This window comes from Grampus griseus (assembly GCF_964374135.1).
Source record: "Grampus griseus genome assembly, chromosome: 18".
Classification (NCBI taxonomy): domain Eukaryota; kingdom Metazoa; phylum Chordata; class Mammalia; order Artiodactyla; family Delphinidae; genus Grampus; species Grampus griseus.
The window spans coordinates 31627422-31649013 of NC_139012.1; the positions used below are offsets into that span (position 1 = coordinate 31627422).

At 36.2% G+C, this 21592-nt stretch overlaps 1 protein-coding gene across 1 annotated transcript in view; it reads left to right on the forward strand.

Annotated features, from left to right (window-relative positions):
- Nucleotides 1-21592, forward strand: part of KLF12 (KLF transcription factor 12) — a 444681-nt gene that overhangs the window by 290249 nt on the left and 132840 nt on the right. The window contains exon 4 of the mRNA XM_082675656.1: nucleotides 4737-5283. Coding sequence (XP_082531782.1) covers nucleotides 4737-5283 — 547 coding nt within the window. The remainder of the gene's footprint in view (nucleotides 1-4736; nucleotides 5284-21592) is intronic.

Genomic DNA, 21592 nt, shown 5'->3' on the forward strand with positions numbered 1-21592 from the left:
GTGGAATTAACAAATCAGACCAGTCAATTAAAATGTATTCCGTCAACTATTACATGCTCATCCTGTGGGCCAATCTAATTAAGCTAAAAAAAAAATAGAGCAAAAAAAATTTGAATAATGTCAAATGACTGTCCTTGTGCATTTTAAGAGAAGATGTGTTTGTTTAAAATTTTATGTGGAACCTGAAAATGCTTACAGTATTTCTACATGTTCAGCTTACTTTTGTAACATATATCTGTTTGGTTGTTTAGCAAACACTGCCCCTCTACGGTGGCTGTATTACGCCATCCTGCCTCAGAATATATCTTATGCTGAGTTCATGGAGCTATAGTAATAGATCAGGTTCTGTTTGGAATTTTAGTTCTAAAAGGGGAATCTCATTTACTTCTGTCCCACAATTCTCAGTATTACTTAAAAGCACTCAATGTCCTAAATTCAATCTTTACAGCAGTTGTGTGAGTTTGGAATTTAATACTCTTTTATAGGTGGATAAACGCAGACCTAGAGAATTTTCATGATGATACCATGACTGTACAGCTAATAAGTAACAGGGCAGGTCATGAATTCAAGTCTTTTGTGTCCAAATCAAATTTTCTGTCTCTAATAACCACATAACAGGCTATAAAGCGCGGATTCTTATAACTGTGAAGCCATGAGCTTTGTAACAGTAGGCAAGTCACTCTACAATCTTCTAAACGCTGCCATGAAATGATTTCTCAAAAAACTTTTATAAAGTTGGAAAGATAGAATTAAACATAATCTTTTTATGCTTTAAATGCTGCTTGCTGACCTGCTGGCTCCCTGGCTGGCTGGATGAGTAGATGAATGGAGAGATGGAAGGATGGATAGATAGTTAGGCACATCCTTTTTGTGTGTGTGTTTGTGTGTGCACGTGTGTATATGCATAAATATTATGTTAGTTCTCTGACAATCCCTGATGCCATTAAAGATGAAACAGCTTATAAATCTTGGATAACATTTAGCAGAATATTACCCAAGTGGTCCTCAACCAAACGTAAGAGTCTCTGGAGGGCTTTCCAAAGATGAGGTGGTGTTCATATATATTTTTTCTCCTTTTAAGGTTGCCAGGTGATCAAAATACATGACAAGCCTTAAAAACCCATATTCACTTGAGGACTGTAATAAGATTCAGCTGATGGCAACGGCTGACTGTAGGAAACACATCAGGTACTCTGAGTACTCACACAGAGAAAGTTTTAGATACATTTTTGCATTTATTCAACAAAATGCCTAAAGCTGAAGTTACATTTTAAAACGTTTATTCAGGAAAAAGATGATCTCATTAGAACAGCTCACACGTAATCCCCAGATCACTGAAGGGAATACGTTCACTAGGATATTGTGCATTATATTTTATTGAGTGGATTATTTTGAATCAAACTGGCCTTCAGACTTTTGAAGAAATATTATTATGCAGCAGTATAATCCTATTTATATTTATCTTTATGTTTTTCACACACCTTTTTTTAATGAAGTATATTGTTACATTTACCTTGTCAGACTTCTGTGTGTTTATGCGTTTATTTCTTAAGGTATGTATGAAAGGCTGAAAAATTACTTTATTGTGGACCCCCTCCAAGAAATACTATATCATCTCTTGGAAAGTGAAATTAATTACTCTCATTCTCTTTGACAGAAATGCAGCGTGCCCTTCAATCTTCACATCCTTAGAAGGAATTCTGTTTCTGTTGATACTATTAAATATAGTTTAAGTGTTTGATCATCTTTTCCACCCCAGGGTCATCAACAGCAAAAATTCAGCTAAAGTCACTGCTCCCAGGCAAAAATCTTGATGGGCTTTTATTTAAAACAAACAAACAACAAAACAACAGCAGTGCTTAGAGGATGCTGCTGTGAGTCGTCCATCAGTGTTGTATCAAGAATTGAGTAGTTAGTGACCAAGGGCAGAATTTTAGTATGAAATCCTTTCTTTGTTCCTTTTTACAAAATTTTCATGTCCTAACTGTGCATAAAACTTTTCTTTGTGATAGCTGGTCTCTTCAGTGTCCCTGCCTCTTAGAGGCTGTTTCCTGGTAACATAGCCATATCTTTTCTCACTTTCTCAAATCTGTGCAGTCCTTTTATTTAGTTTCTAAGTGCTATAAGTGCTGCTTGTTTGGTGTTTTCCCGTGGTTTCCCCAGCTTTCCTTCTGTCTCTTGGCTGCTCTCCCATTGCTACACGTTTATGGATTCATATCTCGGAACCAATGTGTTTCCATTTTCCACTGTCCAGAAGCCAAGAAATGAATTCTAATCATGATTTCAGGATCAAGCCTTTCAGGTCTTTTCTTTTTCCTAAAAGGAGGAGGAAGTGTATACCTCAACTGTTTGGGAAACATATTTATGCAGTATTGCTGGTCTTACGTGTACGTACGTGCAGCTTGAAGCTGGAATTATGGATGGTTTACTGGCCACATTATCACAGTAGAAATGATTGGTATGGGCTATGAGAATATATTATGTCAATAGTGTAAACGGATGAATGGTATGATCAGGGTTTTGTCCTCCTTAGACTGATGAGGCATTGTTTTTGGATATGCTGGTTGCATTTCAACTGCTACGTGTGAAATAGGAACCAGCATGTGCCTCTGTGATGTTTACACTTATAAATTCATGCATAACATGTCTAACGCTCCCAAATAAGATATGTCTGTTGTCCAAAGGTTTGGTTGATTCTTCCTAATTTTTATGAGCATTTTCCGTATTTTGGTTTGAGCTTGTGCAAAAGCTATGTAGTTCTCAAGTATTTGAAAGCACCTAGGGGCTCTTAGTATTGGGTCTTCCTAGCTTTCTTGTATATACAGCAGAATTACAAGAGGAGTGCTCTTCCTCTATTGTTGTAAAACAGCTTAAGGAGTAAAAATTTTTTTAGTGAGGGATTAAGCAGATACCTACAAAGTATGGACTCGTGTTCATAATCTACAGAAGTCTAAAGCAGTTTGCAAATCTCAGTGAAGCTTGATGCCTCAGAAACCATCTATTTACAGATAAACTCCATGTTTACCTCCTGTATTGTCGTAGTCTACGAAAGTACTCTTCCATTTACTTTATGAAATGTTTGCACCTCAGCCTTTGGTTTATAAACCTATGTTAGAACCTTGTGTCTAAGTGTAATTAGGAAGAAAAAAATTCGTGATGGAAATAGTCACTATTTCCAAAATTAGAATTTTGGAGAGAAATTAATCAAGGCTATATTTGAAAGCAAACTATGTTTGATAATTTGTGCTTAATGACATATTTTATAATGTTAATGACAAACCAACTGGGATATTTTATGAAAGCAGCCTCAACAAAGAATTTCTATATGGGTATGACATACTAATAAGAAACATCCTACATTGTTCTACAGAGAAATTAAATGATAATACTGTGTGCGAATTGAAATAGTGTTCTAGTTAGAAGAGTAGATAATGCTAATAGCTTTTTATAAAACTTGCTCCGTTTATGGTGTTTCTTTTCTTTGGTTCTTAATATCTGAGAATATTTAAATTCTTATTTCTCAATTTCAGCACATGAAATGAGATCTTGTCATTTAGAATTTTATGCAGTAGATATTTGGATGCTTCATTTTGATATTTTCTAATTCTTTTCTTTTGGTGGGTAAGTAACCATGTTAGCTTAGAAGCAAAAAAAAAAAAAAAAACCAATAAAACATCAACCCATTTTCCTGTTTATTGATCTGATACCATTGTTTAGCTTATTTTCTTTCTTTTCTCATTGTTGCTAAATAAAATGCCCTTGCACTATTGTATTTCCTGAATGGAGCTATAATTTATATTCTATAAAGAAAGATTTGAAGAAGCATGTTTTGTTCCTTTAAGTGTATGCTCAAGCTCTGAGGGGACTAACAAACCAAAATCTTTTATTAAACAAAGAATGAAATGAACCAAATTAATATAATTTTAGGCATTGTTGTTCTCATACCATAGTGAAGCTGAAAAAAAAAAGGTTTGGGTCTTCATATAATAGAACAATAATGTCTACGTTAGCCTGGTCAAATTAGATATAACCAAAAATAATCTTTTGTAGTCTAACTCTCTGTTAAGGCTAGACGGACACCTGCTAATTTGGGGGCCATTTTAGGCCTTGGAAGTAGACATTTAGTAACTGTTTCTTGAATTTATGAGTGAATAGGTATAAAATTAAATTATATTCATGCTCAGTAATAACACACTGAGCCCATTAGTCTGGGTGGAATCTTGGATTCTTTATTATTATTTATTATTAAATTTTGCTCATTAAAACTTGAAAGCATGAATACAAACTTGGACAAAATTATTATCATTGTCTTAAATTACACAGCACAAGCATAGGCAACTTAAATTTACAGAATAAGCTTTTCCTAAAATTATTTCCTAAAAATACCTGTTGTAGTATTTCTGTATATTATTTTGAGAAAAACTTTTTCATTGCTATGAGCTCAGTTGTAATCCAGTTATTAGAAATGGCTTGTATTCAGTAATTTAGCAAACGGGTGTGGGAAGTTGGAGAATTTTATGCCCTGTTTTAGTGTATTTCCCTGGATTTTGACAATGATGTCTGTCGCCCTCCCAATCGTCTTACTCTGTTGTGCTTTTGTACGCTCCACTTTAATTATGACGACTGTCCGAGCGGTTCTTCAGATATTTGGAGAGCGAATTAATGTTCTGTAGCAATAAGAGAAAAATTAAAAAACATTCAAGTCATCAATCATACCTCTATTTTTCTCCCCACAGTCTCCAAACGTCCACAACTACCCCGATATGGAAGCTGTTCCCCTGTTGCTAAATAATGTGAAAGGGGAACCCCCGGAGGACCCGTTATGCGTAGATCACTTCCAGACACAAACTGAGCCAGTGGACTTGTCCATCAACAAAGCCAGGACATCCCCCACAGCCGTTTCCTCCTCCCCCGTTTCCATGACAGCGTCCGCCTCCTCCCCTTCTTCAACTTCAACCTCTTCGTCGTCTTCTAGTCGTCCAGCCTCATCCCCAACTGTTATAACATCAGTATCTTCAGCATCATCTTCGTCAACGGTATTAACTCCAGGGCCCCTTGTTGCCTCTGCCTCTGGTGTGGGAGGCCAGCAGTTTTTGCACATTATCCATCCCGTTCCGCCTTCAAGTCCCATGAATTTACAGTCTAACAAACTGAGTCACGTTCACCGCATCCCCGTGGTGGTCCAGTCGGTGCCTGTCGTCTACACAGCTGTGCGGTCACCTGGAAATGTGAACAACACTATCGTCGTACCACTTTTGGAGGATGGGAGAAGCCATGGCAAAGGTAAGAGACACAAGCAAGCCTTGATTTATTTCAGCAGTAACTCTTCATTTATTCAGTGAGAGGACCCCAAGTCATAGGCAAACACACTACATCCAAGGAAGTTCTGTGCAGAACGACACAGGAGCCAGCTGATCCACGGCTGAGTAGAGCACAGTTTAGTAGAAACTAACCTCATATTTATATAGGTATATGCTTCAGTATTACTTAGTCCATATTTCTATATATCAAGTCATTTAATGTCAGAATTCAAATACCTAAATTTGCAAAGTATTTTTACCTTCAAGCGCTCAAATAGAAAGTTCAACCTATAGTCAGCGTAACTGCTTGTGAGATGTAAATGTGTAAATCCCTCGTAGAGGTTAACCACTGTGAAATTTTTACAAAGTGTGTCAGGATGTTTCTTCTTTCAGTTGTTCAGGCTGGAACTTACTTGTCTGGCAATAATATAAAATTCCATGAAGTTCCAGTGGTTGGAACCTTTGAGTAACTTGTAAATTAAGTCGCCATTAAAGTAATTCTAAAGTTAGGTGTTTGGCTACAAATGTGTTACGTAGCTTGAGTTCTTATCTTCATACAAGTCTAAGTTTTTATTTTAAATAGCAGGAAGCCTCCATATGATAGAAATAATTCAAAATGCAGTATTAATATTTCCTTCTGGGGGTTAGAAGGCAGAAAGATACTTTGTTACATGACTGTATGTAATAATACCAAGTTAACTATATATGATAGTTAACTGATCATGAAGTTATTTTTCTTCTTCTAAGTTCTTTTTGTTACATTTTTAAATAGAGGGAATTGTAATAATATCATGGTGTTGATTTTTCTTCCCTTTCTATGAATCGAAAAAAATAAGTCACCCTTCTATAGAGATGTAAAATGCCTATAATCATCAACTCATGTGTGTATTTTGTCTTCAGAGCCTAGAAATGACGATGAATTAAGACTTAGATTGCATTACTTTTTGCTTTGATACCATATTACTTCCGAGGTCCGTAATTAAAATATGATGGGTGAATACATAAAACACTGCCTTCGTGTAAAATACTAGTAAACATAGTTGTTTTGGTTCTTGTATAAGGTGGGATTCAGTGCATAGGAATAACATTTGGTCGTGAACTTGGAGAAATTTTTGCAAACATACATTACAGAATTGTGCGTTCATCTTTTGCAAGTTACTGTTTTATCTGCAGTGAGTTTCTTCATAGCACATGGCAAGTTTCATCTTCCCAGTTTTACCACCTGAAAAATCTAGTGCTTTACAGCAGTCAGAGGTTTAAACTGCAAACTTGAGATCCAGACGCTCTGCTTACCTGACAACCTATTTTTTCTTTTCTTTTTTTTTTTTTTTTTGGTGCTTTTATGGGCAAAGGCCAGGAAGTAGTCCCACCACCATCTTTGTGAGCAGGTAGAAGAAAAAGAGGAAGAAGTGAGTCTTTACATAGATTTTTCTTGAGTCGAACCTTCTTTGATATTACTAATACTTCTGATCCAAGTGAGCTAATCGATTCAAATAATAATAACATAACTAAAGGCCACATTAGGTATTTATTTTCTTTTATAATTTACATATGTGCTTTAAATTTTTTAAGAATTAGGAATTAACAACTAGAAAAATTATAACCTTGCGTATTACATTATACATGTGTACACCATAGAACCCAATCTTTTTACAATAACACTTATGAAAAATATTGCTTTTATTGTGAAGGTGATTGATAAGGATCTTAACACTGTTCATGACCTGCTTTTACAATTTCCATGCTCTAATGAAGGAAACAAAAGAGATATCTCTTTTATTTGCCATTATTTGATGGGAGAGATTACTTTTATTTAAAGTTTACTGCCAAAATTTAATTTTCTGGAAAATTTATCTTTGCAGAAGAACTGTGTTAAGTAAGACTCATGCTGTAATTTGTTCTCTACATGAGTATATTTGTTAGTTTCATGCAGTGTTTTCTATTCAGTAGTTTCCTCATATCAAGAGTAAACATTTATATAACCATAAACACACTAAACTATAATGTGGATGTTAACAGCATGAGATTTGGGATCAAGGTTGTATGGGTTAGCATCCTAGTTCCCTCACTTCCAGCTTTGGACTGGGCAGTAACTGGGCAAAGTTATTTAATTTCACTAATCTTCATTTTCTTCGGTGATAAAATGGGAATAAAAGTATGTATCTTTCAAGATTATTGGGAAGATAGAGTAAGAGCTTATGTGTAAATGTCTAGCACTGATCAACTGTCAATAAATGTTTGCAGTTATTTATCATTATTATATCCCCCCCCAAAAAAATACCTGAAGCAATAATGTTCAGAAATTTTTTCTCTGTCTTATAAAAACAGAAAGTTGGAGGAAAAAAGACTTATTGAATTTAAAAGTGAAAAACTGTTTCCAAGAAGTTGGTATAGAAATGCTTCTCAAAGTTGTTACAACAAATTATAAGGGATGAGTGTTTAGGATGAGAAATTGTCTGGAAAATCCCATACTTTCTATGTTTATTAGTTTCTATTAAGTTTTTATAATCCCCACATTCTACACATATATTGCTACACATTTTATAAGTTTTTTTATTGTTTAATTTATTAATTAGATGATGGTAAAATTCTCTAATGGAGGAGGTCTGCCTACCTCACAGAATGAATAAAGGAAAGGGCATTTCAGTGATTCCTCACGTCTGTATTTTGCACATATGCACTGGGCACTGGGCCAGCAATGAAATGGCTGGGTGATAAAGGGAGCCCTATTTCCATTCTCAAATAGGACTTGTATATCTGGTATGGATGAGCAAAAGAAAATACAATAGGGGAGTTGGTTTTTCAAAATGCTACTAATAAAAATACAAAACTAACTCTTATAAATGTAGGTGATTGTACTAGCTGATTACCTTTAAAGTTGGTATAACATATCTGGTCTGTGGTAGAGAAATAGATTACCTTACATCACACTACACAAGGGACTGTGAATGAATACATCTGTATCTAAAATACCATGAATTGAGTCATTTGTCCGTTCAAGTATTTATTGAGCATCTCTTATGGGTCAGGCATTTTATTGGCACCAGAGACATAGTGTTGAGCAAAACAGATGCTGTTTCTATCTGAGTGCTTGTAGTCTACTGGGAGATTTTGACATCAAACAGAAAAATCGTACAATTAACTGATAACTGTGGACAGAGTTGGGTTAAAATGTAGACCAGCCATGGATGTGCCTAGGGCAAAGAGTTTAATTATAACTGCGGAGGGAGAAAGTTGTATATGACAAAAGTATTTTCATACAGGGTGTTATATGTGGTTGGAAAAAATGTTTTTGCTGTTATGCTCAGAAGTGGGTGTTCGGGGCTTGGGAGTGTGGTGGGCTGGAACTTCCGCACGGTATGCTTGGATGTGAAAAAGCATTCTAATGAGGAGAGGACTCCAGCCTATCCAGTATCTATGGAATATGGTCTAAAGGAATGGCAAGTTGTCAGCTAGCCCAGGGCACCAACAGATCTCAGTTGGGTCTTGAATGTAATCTGTGATATGAAGGAAAATGACATGATGTTCTGGAAGGCACAGTAAACACAGTGTAGACTAGAGCCATTAGAGGTATGCTGTCAGAGAAGTTCTCCAGAGGAAGACATTTTTCTGCTTGATACAGGACAAAGTAGCAGTTAGCCCCTCGAAGTGATAGTGCTGTGGGGTAGAAGGCTCTCCACGGAACCTGAGACCTATTATTTATAAACAAGACCCTAAAGGAATTATTTGACCTTGTAAAGGAATTTCAGTTCAGCCTGGGGAAGTTTTTGGTAGATTTCCCAGGAGATTTTCATTAGTTTTTACAGATATTTAGCAACAGGAAGCATAGAAGGTCAAAAAACAAATCACAAGCAAAGTGATTGGTTTGTTACTGCCTTGATGGAGAAGTAGGCACTTTTATGGTTCTCTTTTCCTTCCTTCCTTTTGATCCACTACTAAGGTGAGGGAAGGAGTGTTTAAAAGAATGCAAGTGAAGAGAGCGTTTTACCGAGGGACTCATCAAATGTATCAAAAGCTTCTAAGGGGCCAAATAAAATAAGGACTAAGAATGGAGCATTTCGGGAGGATGGAGTTTACTGGTGACACTGTGTCAGTGGAGTGGTGGGGACAAAGGGCGGACTGAAGTGAGTTCATGTTCAGATGGGAGGTGAGACAGGGGTGACAAAGTCCAGACAACTCTTTGGAGTAGTTTTGCTGGAAGAGTTTTGGAGAAATGGCATGATAGCTGGAGAGGCGTTACGCTCTCAAGGGAGGAATTTTAAAAGAGGCAGAAAGTATAGCATGTTTGTATTCTGTCAAGAATAATCCAGTAGACAGTTGAAAATGGGTAATTCTAGAGAGGGAAGAATTACAGAAGCAAAATTGTTAATTGCACGTTAGTTGCTTATATAATTTTGTGGAAGTAACCTGCATCTTGCAGTAATTAACCCAAATTCTAAAGTCAATTTATTAGATTGACACAAGTTTTAGGAAAAAAGATACATAATGGAAAAGGAAAGAAAATGCAAAAAACAGCAGATAATGATCTAGGATTGACAATGAAAAGCAAACAGAAGTTCAGCAAAATGTGGGTTCCACTGAGAATTATAAAAACGATACCAGCATTAATATGAATATAAGATCAAACATTTCTCATTCACCACATACTGGAACGTACAGAATAATTAAAAGAAAAAGGTAACCCCCAAATAATTTGTTGTTTAAAGACATTTTTATAATTGAATATTAATAGATATTACATTTCAGAAACGCAGAACACTTAAAGAGCAAGGCCGTAACCAGTCTGTGACCGTCCAACTAAAGAGCTAAAAAAAAAAAAAAAAGGATTTACTTTCTCCCTCCCATATGTGAGCTAGTCCTTTCTCCGTGTAGCTAAAGGAATAGGTAATATCACCTTGATGCCCAGGAATGAGGCTCGAGCCAAGGTGTGATTGACCAGTGGCTTTGAAACAGCCAGAACTGAAAAGCCAGCTGAGTATTTCACTGTTGCCCAATTTTCTTCCCTGACCACTATTGCATCCTTCTTTACTACGTTATATAGATGGTCTGTTGGTCTGTCGTCTCCCCCTTTCCCCATATTGTCTTCTCCTTAGCCACCCAAACCCACCGGATGTCCCCGTGACTGTAAAAAGGAGATTGCCCAGCGGAAAAAGCTCAGCTTGTTTCCTATGCAGCCACTTTGTTTTTCCTGAAAATGCAACCCTGGCAGCCCAGCCTACCAGAAGTTTTACAAAACATGTTTCTTGCATCAAGACTTTTTATTATAATGGTGTCATACTTGAAAAATAACTCATTATGGGTCATAAGTGCATTATTCCTGCCCATATATTTATAGGATAAAATCCTTGAGTTTAAAGTACTTTTTCCCCCAGATGTCTGACTAGAGCATGTTGTTACTGCTGTTAAGAAGCCAGCAGCCATTTGAGCATGTCATTTCTTTCGTCATCTCCTTTAATAAAAGCGTGTTGTTTTTATATTATTTGTGGGTGAAGTGAGGAATCCTCCAAAACTATACCTTTTCCCACAGCACTGGTTCAGGAATTTCAAAGGGCCGTGGCTACGAGCAAATCTGAAATACTCAAACCCCATTTCTTCCTATAGGCTTTTGCTTTTCTCAGCAGCCCACGGAAAGAAGCCACAAGTGTATTTTTAGTCTTAGGCCATTTATACTTGTGAAGGAAAATCTGGTCATTGCAGTGATTGCTGCAGAGCTGGTTGGAGGTTGTGACTGTAGCTCCTGACCGTCTAATGCAGCTGGAGTTTTGCTCCCATGAAACTCTGCATTTCAGATCTCTTTGTGTCACCAGTTTTCTTCTGCTGTCAGCTTTCCCAACGTTGATGTTTGTGGTATCTTTTTTCAGGTCCAGGTTCATTTTGTCACAGACTTGCTTCTCCTGTCTACCTTACACATGACTGTCCTCTTTTAGTTCACCATTCAATGGATTCCTGGTGTCATCTGTCCATAGGACCAGGATAGTCCAGGGCAGCTGACTTATGCTCATGTATATGGTTGTCTTGGCTTCTTGAGTGATTGAACTATCACAGCTTCCTTTGGTAAATGTATTCTTCTACTTATGCTTAATTAAGTATGATAACTACTAGACAGAGATTCCTATTTTAAATCTGAATTTAATATCTATTGACAAACCATCTAGTTACTGCATCTTTTATTGTTAATTTTTTAATGTTGCTTATTGGGAAGCAGGACTGGATAGTTGCTGACTTTGGGCTTATTATTCTTGAATTTAGACTTTGATAGGACTTGAGTGTTTTATTACTGTCATAAGACAGGAACATGTCAAAGAGAAAGGCAGCCAATATTTATGAAAAACTGAATTTTAAATAGGAGGTCAGAATATTTTATATCGATAACGTTGGTCATTTGTTGTTTGTTTTTACCTGACTTTCAACAAGGAGTAGAAACTTATCTGTATTTTTTCACTTCTGGGCATCCATAGGAAGTTGAATGGATTCCATCAAAAAAATGGCTTCTTATGCTCTTGTTTATCTGAAATACCCACAATCTGTCGACTCCGCTGTTTTATCTGGCATAGACTGGGTTGGGTCTAAAATTTGATGATAATAACTGTCTTGAGAGAGGAGACAGAAATTGTATGTTCTGTTCTAAGAGAATTAGCAGAAAAGAGAAAACTGTAAATGTAAACTGTAAAATGTCAAGGAATGAGTTTGGCTTCTCCCCCGCGCAGTTAAATAGTAAATAAAATTACAAAGGGGAAAAGAAGAGAAAAAAGTATGGCCTGCAGAGGGGATCCACATTAAGAGAGGGTGATACTTCATTCAGAGATAGATATTATGTAAGGAAGCAAAGATAATAGACAGGAGACAAACCCATTCAATAGATAAAGTAGCTAAAGCAAGGGGTTACCAAAGTGGCATTTGTGTCCATTCTGTTATAAAGTGATACCTAGCACACCATTTTAATTTGTTAGGTCAAGTGCCTCCTATGATAAAGTGGTCTAATTTATATTTAAATAGATAGATGCTTAAATGTGATATATTACTAGTATTTAGTCTAAGGTTAGTCTCTATATTCATTTTTCACCACACCTGAAAAGTTTTCTCTGATAATATTTAACACACTGAACATTAACATACTGGATCTTGAAATATAATATCTTTCCTTTCCTCTATAGTTTCCTTTTTTAAGAACAAGTTTTTTCTTTCCTGAAGTCATGTTCTATTTAAATATAAAGCTTCTAATTTCAAATAGTACAGGTGCTGTTATGCTGCAAGGAAATTCTTATTTTACATATCAGATTGCAGATATTTATAGGATTCTTTTGATGATGTTTGGACTTATATACTCATTTCAAGAAACCTTTGGGTATTGGATGGATATATCTCTATATGGAGAGATATAGATATCTATCCTTATCTGGATATATCTGTATAGATATAGTTATTTTTTGCAAATGGGCATTTTACCTAGTGACTCTTAAGACCTGGAAAGAACAAATGAAAGAAGGAAGAATATAAGATCCAAAAGGGAAACTTGGTCTTAGAATCCTTGCCAGCACTGTTTTAAATTGGCTTTTTAATTATTTATAACCCTCTGGCTGTGGTTTCTGTCTCCCGATTTTTTCTCACTCCCTCAACAATAATTCTTTTTCTATTCCAAGCTCTGTTACTATTTTCTCAGCCCCTTCTCTCTGCCCGTTCTCCATTGTTAATGGAGAATTTGATTAACTGTTCTTCCACTTTGTGTTCTTTAGAAAAGAACAAATTGATATTTGTCTTTCTGTCTAATAAATAAAAGAAGAGCTACCAATTTACAGAGTTATCATTACGTACTCCATCTTTCCTCCAGCCACCTTCATGTGGGGGAAATGCTGCTTTGATCATTGGCCAGTTGTATGTGTTTTTCATGACCAGGCGTCTTCACCATCGTTTTTCTTCATTTTATCAACAAATGTCTTATGGACCAGTTATATGGCCAGAAATGTCACTATGGCGATTTTTAAAATAACTTCTCTCAAAAGCCTGCTTTTTAGTGTACAATACACTAAAATGATACTGTTCACACTGTGAGTCATTTTCCTGTTGATGAATCTTGAAATCAGTTTATTAGCTTATAATCAGCCTTTTAAAGAAATTAAATAGGATGGACTTGATGAAGAAATATGAGAGTATCACCCAAATAAGTATTATATCATGAAACTTTTACTTCCGTACATGCAAGTGCAGTACTGTGTGTGTCTGTATACTGTCTGTGTACTGAGTCATATTGAAATACGTATTTCTTACTGTAGTTCCTGTCTCAGAAGTTTGAACGGCACTACATGGAGTTCCGTCACCTTTAATTCAGATTTTTTCCCCTCTTCCTTTCTCTTTTTTTCCATCTCCCTCTCGAATACCCTTCTTGATTCCACCTTCTTTTCTCTACCCTCTCACTCTCCCATCTCCTCTCCCTTTCTGTCTTCTTTCTTCTCCGAGGTGTCCTTCTCCATCTCCCTCTACCCTTCACCATTCTACCTTTTCTTGAAGCTTGATTCTTCTTTCTCTTCTATATGTAACCAAATCACCTATCCCAGAAGTGACGTATTATGGAACTAAGCAACCTATATTGAAAATGATAGCCTGTGTACTGCCATCTAGTGGTGGGATTTTAAAATATTGTGAACGGAAAGAGTTGGAGGAACTCTATGGAATCAAGTTATTTCTTCTATGATTGCTCTCGGGTTTTCCCAGCTGGTTTAGGGTTGTCAGGGAGTTCAGTGAATATGCTCTTTTAAAGTGAAACTCGAACATGAATTCGAAACCTAACTTATCTCCTTTTTTAAGAAGCATCCCTTCTACTCACTTGTCCTGCTTCCCATCCTGCACATTTGTATGTGACTTCTGTTTAGTAGAAATGAAATGCTACTTTCTATGTATCTTTGCTTAGTTTTTTTTGTAACTATGGGTTGTGTTTGTTGGGTTAGTGGACGCACGTATATGCCGACTTGTGAACTATTAAGTTTTATTGAATGTCACAGAGAAAAAATAAAAAGAGAGTTATGTCTGGGACAGCAGGACTTCAGGAAGACAGAAAATAGGAGAATTTGGTGAAACTGATAACTGGGAGTAGCCCTTGGAGAATTCATCAGAGAATTCAATCAGAGAATTCATCAGCTTCTCAATAGCTAGGAACTTACGAAAAGCTCAGTAGAAACGGAGTAGAATTCGAAAGATATTCCCATGGATGGTTTTCTCAGATTCTCAGTGCGAGAAAGATCTAGTGGGACTGGGATGACCTACAATAAGAATAAACTTTTCTGTTGACAAAAACTGTAGTTGCTTATATAATGCAGTATATATTATTATAAATCCTCACTCACAGGATGAAATAGGCTGACATCTCCCAAAATCCATCTGGGCCTCATTAGCTACAATTTTTTCAACACATTGCATTGTGCCTGACACTAGTAAATGTTCAATAAATACTTAGTGAATGAACAAATGAATTAATTAATGTAGGTGCAGTGTTTTATATGAGGTGCTCAGTTAGAATGCCATGGCCAGTGCTGGTCTCTAGTCCTAAACCCTAAACATAAAAGGAACCTTCCCCTGTATGGTCAAGTAGAAGAAGCAACAACATAAAGTGGAAACCAGCAGGGTTCTCATATCCTCACAGCGTGGATCCTAGCACCCCTCCCCGCCAGGCTGTTGCCATTCCACTGAATATGTCTCATGTCTCAGCCACCATTTCCATGGCTTTTCATGAGGACAACTCTCCCTTTATCCATGTAGTTTCCTTTTCTTGGACAGCCTTTTCTTTCTCTGGAAAAAGACCTGGTTCAGATGCCTTCTCTTCTAGAAAGACACATACCAAATTGTATTACAATTTATGCCATACATACACATACACATAGATATACATATATGTAAAATATATTCTCTTGGCTCAATATATGTGGCTCAAATATATATAATATAAAATTTTATTATAATGATATCTATATCGTGGCCTTACTGCTTTGTCCAGTGTCTGGCACACAATGAACAATAAATGTTTGCAGAATGAATGAATATCATTCCCAGAGCTGTTACTCTCTTATGTCAGTGGGCCATCTGTAATTCCCTGGTGTTTTTGAGTGTATTGTTTCTACTGTTTCCCAAGTTTGTTTTATTTCATTGAATTTAATACTGAAGAATAATATTTGGTGGCACATTATAGATGCTTGATATGATTTAGGTTTTAATGGTTTCTGGAGTTGAACCCCTGTGGGTGAGACATATTCTTATGGCTTCTGAACAGTCTTAATGAAAAGATATCGCTGTATGAAAATTACAGCCAGTTCTTATTTATTGTTTTACTCTCAGGTAAAATAGTTTGCCTGTGAAACTAGGATAAATAATGGCTTTGATTGGATCCAGGCAATTAATAGAGTCTGTGAGGTTTCTTATGTAATAGTAATGCCAATTTCATTTCCCAGTCAAGGTGAAACAAATTACACCTCCTATCCCATTGCAGTTAACTGTGTCAGCATCACAGTACCATAAAATCTCAATAAAATCTGAAGACTGTGGAGTATGGATAATCCCACTATAAATTGCAATAAAAATTACCCCTCCAGACTCTATATTGTCTCCATGAAGTTCATAGACACTGTCTCTTTGTACATAAAGTTTTATGAAATAAATCGACCAGTTCTTCTGTCCTTACCAGATAGCAAGCTGTTTTGATTTAAAAGCTGATAACGGTATAATCAGTTTTTGGTGTTTGCAGTGCATTTTAAAAACATAAGTTTCATCTAAGGAACCTTAAGTAGAAGGAAAATGCTACTTTAATTTGCACTATGCACCGAATGTCTCTTTGTGAGAAAGAATAATGACATTTTTACCATGGTGGGGCCCGTTTGCTGCAGCCATAAAACAAAGATTTCGTTTCTTTCCACCAATCTCTAATTTTAAAGGTATATTAAGCAAACCCAAGCACAAATCTAAAAGAGCTTTGCTAAATTGCTTCAAATTTTCTGCATTTAGAAGGAATTGTCAATTTCATGATTGCATTTTTGTCTCATCTGTGCTAAATCCAAGAGCTCCTTAATCATCTCTGGTGTGGCCTTTGTTAGGAGTAGATGTTTTGTCAGTCCTCTGTAAACACAGAGCCCTTTAAAACAGAGGAAACCTTCCAGAGACTTAGGTTGTAAATCTGCAAAGAACATGAATTAGACCCTGGAGGAAGTCATATGTTATAATGAAGGTAAAGTAGGTAGCATTTGACGTGGAAGTTAAAGAAGCATAAGGCTTTGCTACTTGGAGTAGGCAGAAGTATTCCAGCCAAGGAAAAGAGCGAACAATGAGGACAGAGAGTGAAGGGTACGTAAAGAATGAAGAATAGTGGAGCTTTACTGAATCTTAGGCTATAAGGCGCACACACACACACACACACACACACACACACACACACACACACATGGCATAGGGTATAACATATACATTGCATACGTGATATATACTATGAATTACTTATAGGGGAGGACCTGAGATTCTCCTTCTCTGAAAGAGAAAGCCTTTTAACTCTTAGTTTAGATGTACTTCTTACATCCTTTGTGAATATGACTCTTCCTGCTGTGTGTAGAGAGGAAATAGTGAATAAAAATGGCAAAAGAAAAATATAGGAGAGGTATATTTCTCAATTTTTATTTTTATAACTCATGTCCCCTGAAATGTTGTCTCAATAGATTGTTTTATGTATTCCCAATAGCCACAAAAACTGTAGCATTTCACTTTCTGTAGTTTTCCTTAGGAAAAGAAGTTACTGATTTTGCGTTACCAATCTACAGATGCTCAAAACCCTCTGAGATTCTCATCTGCCAACCCCCCTGTCAAAATAGGAAATTCCCTTCATCTGTAGGTGGACTTAGGGCAAAAGAGTGGCAGCTAACAAAGGAGGTGTCAAAATTATTATTAAGATAAGAACTTGAAAAATCACAGCAAGGTCTTTCGGGATTGCAGTAAATAGGCTTACACAGCTCTTGAGTCCTTGGAGGTAATACTTTATTACAGCATAATAATTGCTTTTGAAATAATGACCATTAGTAATGAAGGAAAGGCTGAATTATGGTCAGTCTGTTTGAAGTAGGAGACAAAGTATGTAATAAATCTTGTATTTACTAAAAATCATTTAAATAATTAACCTTAATTGAATGCTTATATGTTCTTTGTGCTTTACGTACATCAATCATCTTTAAGTCTTACAGTATAACCAGTGCATAGGTTTTATTGCTTGTCTTTTACAGATAAGAAAACTGAGACTCATGTACCTTCCTCTACTTCTTACAAGGTTACAGCTTATTAGTGATAGAGCCTTGAATAAAATCACAACTTTTTAATACTTTTGCCATACTTTGCCTTAATTAAAAAGGTATGCCTTAGTTATCTAGAAAATTTGTCAATATTAAATAGCCCAATTTCATATTTTTTCAAATTAGGTACATTGTATTTTTAAATCATTTTATTTCTGTCAAGGTGTAAAATATTACATATGAAATTATCTATATATAAAATCAAGTATGGGCTTCCCTGGTGGCGCAGTGGTTGAGAATCTGCCTGCCAATGCAAGGGACACGGGTTCGAGCCCTGGTCTGGGAAGATCCCACATGCCGCGGAGCAACTGGGCCCGTGAGCCACAACTACTGAGCCTGCGCGTCTGGAGCCCATGCTCCGCAACAAGAGAGGCCGTGATAGTGAGAGGCCCGCGCACCGCGATGAAGAGTGGCCCCCAGTTGCCACAACTAGAGAAAGCCCTCGCACAGAAACGAAGACCCAACACAGCCAAAAATAAATAAATAAATATTTTTTTTTAAAAAAAAGACAATGCTATACACTCTTAAACTTTAAAAAAATAAAAAATAAATAAATAAAATCAAGTATGTATATGAAATGCATGAGGTAATTCCATGTTGCTAAATATTGACATTATGGTACCATATTATGTACTTCCATTTTCTCCAGCATCTCGCAGCACTGAAAACAACAGCCTTGAGCTATAGGTTAACATTTCCTAGGTGCAGGGAAATTTTGTCAAAGTGTGGTTCACTGAGTTTCAGAGATCGACATCTGTGTCATTTTTCGACATATCTGGTTCCTGCCTGGAGCTCTCGTGAGCAGGGAATTGCTTAGACAGACATATACAACACAGATGTGCCTGTTCTGTCTTGCCTCGCTCTGGTAGTGGTTATTTTCTGAAAAACACAAGGGGAAACTACAAAATAAAGATACAGCCAGCGTTTATTAGTATCGTTATAATTATATTTATTTTTTTAGATTAATGAGTTCAGTAAAATTCTGAGCACTAGTCAATAGCAAATAATCATGACAACATTACAGCTTTAGAATTATCCTAGCTTATGTAGCAGATGTTCCAAAATGCCTGCTTTAGAATTGGAAAATAAATTCCATAAAATGTGTGTTTGGTTACAGAGAATAGCTTCAGAGTAAGATCTGACATTTTCCAGTTTTTGTGTCAGTTTCTCTTCAGAGTCTCATATACTATTTTTCTATGTTTTTGTTTCAATAGTTCTCTCACTATTTTATGAAGTTTAGCAGAGAGTAAAACACCTTGTATGCTTTCCAAAATTGATCGGTACCATGATACGTGATAGCAAGTAAATATTTTCCAGTATATTCTCGGAGTCATGGTTGTCACGGAACATGACCCATTTCTCATCTAACAAATGGGCACTAACTGGTGAGCCCTTGATTCCTGGCATCGTTGTGCCCATTGGTATGATCTACAGTAATCAAGGTACTATATACCTCCCGTTTACTACCTCATTATCTACCTTGCAAGTAGGACAACTTATTAACAGGCCCCTTTATTTCCTTCCTTGGCCCGTTGTGATCATTTTTTATGTTAATCACCACAATAAGCCCCTCACACTTAAAAAGTAAACCCTTTTTCAGCTGTAACTTAAACTAGTTTTACCTGTAGAATTTTGCATGATCTGATATAAGTGGAAAGTGACAACTTTTTCAGTTCCTAAGTCTAAGTAAGCCACTGAACGGTTTATAGTGATCCTTCAGTGTCGTGCTCTGTATTTTTTATCATGGTAAACACTAAGACTAGAGTTATGCTTAATTGGCAGGAGTAAGCTGTCACACTTAGACTCTACTTGTTAACACTACTTATTCCATACCTCAGCCAGTGGGTGGTTTATTTAGAGGGGCTCTGCCTATTTGTAAGGTACAGGGTGCAGTGGTCATGTCTTATCTGGGCATGTTAGAATGCACTCAAAGAAGAGCTTGGAACTGTACCTTATTTAAGCATGTATATATAGATATAAATACATGAGACGTATGTATGTATATATATTCATATTATAAAATGATACCACCTAGAAACTGTTGTATTTAATACTTTGTAAACTAAATGAAATTAGTTGACTCATGATATGAACTTCTTGAATTTTTTCCCGATGTTGTGCCATTTAAATAGGGGAAAAAGTCTTCATATTTATGAATTATTGACTGAACATGATGAGTATAAAAACCATTTATTTTCTTTCTTGCTTTCTTATTCTTTTACCAAAACTAAATGAATTTGAACTACCAGATTAAAATTTTTAAAAGATATTTAATTCTTATTTATTTAAACTTTTGCCTTACCCAGGAATTATCCAATGTATTCCTTTCCGTTCACTTACTCATTTGATTAATGCACATTTATGATTCAGCCACAAGTTCAATGCACAGACAATGCCCACAAGAAGTGCATAGTCAAGTGGATGAGGGAGACAACTATAGTGAGACGAGTGCTGTAATACAGATAAGTGTAGACTCACGGTGATATATCATAAAGGAGCACGAAGCTGGGGAGTTGGAAGGGGGTGGTTGTGACTTCAGGAGAAGGGCGTTTCTCAGAGGAAAGTGTTACTTATATTATCCACATAAATGAGGAAGGAAAGGCAATTGAAAAAAAAGATGCAACGTCCTAGAAATATGAAAGAGCATATACTGCATCCTGGTAGATAGGGAGATTATACAAGTAGATAGGTTGGTATGGTTCAAGTGAAGGGTATTTATCAGAAATGGAAATGGGGTTCCAGGGGTATCCATGGATCTGGTCATCACAGCCCTGGTATGCCAAACTAAAGAGTTTGTATTTACCAAACACTATAGGGAGAGAGACTTGTAAGTAGATGGGAGTGACATGGTAATATTCAAAATTGTGGATGAAGGACTGAAAATAGTGACAATAAAGGAAAAGAGAAAAGGTAGGAGGCTGTTTTGGGAAGCCAGGTAAGAATTCCCAGAGGCCACTGCAGAGGCAGTATGAATTGGACATCTGATGGACAGAACTCATTGCCCAAATGGATGTCAAGGATGAATGAAAAAATAAATCTAGGCTAGTTCCCAGGTTCTTGTTTTGGCAATGTTGAGAAAGTTCTTCAGTGGAAGAATATATGAATTGAAAGATTGTACTGAGAATTTTACCCAGAAAACAAGGCAAAGTAAAAAAAAATTGACAAAAATATAAAAGAAAAGTTATGGGCATGAATTAAAGTATTCCAACATTTATCTAAAACAACTTCCATAAAATAGGAATAGATAGAATACGATATTCAAAAAAGCAGTATTCAGAGGAAGATCTGAGAACTTTGGAGAATTAAGGGATGACATGAATCCTAGACTATAGACAAGTCAGTAAAAATAAATCCACATCTAGACACATAGCAGGGAAACTGTCAAGCATGAGTTATAAAGAAAATCTCAAAAGCTTTTCTACAAAGGAATTAAAGAATGACAGAGGGTGTCAACAACAACAAATGCTGGAAAGCATGCCTGTAGTCTCTTCAAAGCACGGAGTGAGGGATCCTATAATTCTATTCTCAACAAAAGTCAATTCAACTGACAGTAAAATGAAAAACAATTTCAAACATATATTGGCTAAATTTACCACCCACACAAATATGCTGAAAGAACTAAAGGATATGTTTTTGAAAGAAGAAAAGAACCTGAAAGGGAAGGTGAGCTTAGAACTGGTTTTAAAAATATAGATAAATATCTGCATGAAGAGAGAAAGTTTAATTAACTCCTAACAGTGAAACAAACCAGAATTTTGGACTATAATGAAAAAGAACTTGGGGAAGGTGGGAATGTTCACTGGGCTGAGTCCTTCTTGTGTTTAGGAGAAGATATACATGGAATGACTTTAGACTAGCAGAATTTTAAATGAAAAGACTATAAATAAATCTCAAATGTAATGTGAAATTGTAGAATATGATATTATATACGGTTTTTATAGAGCAAAACTGCATCGGTGGTTGTTCATTGATATATACAGA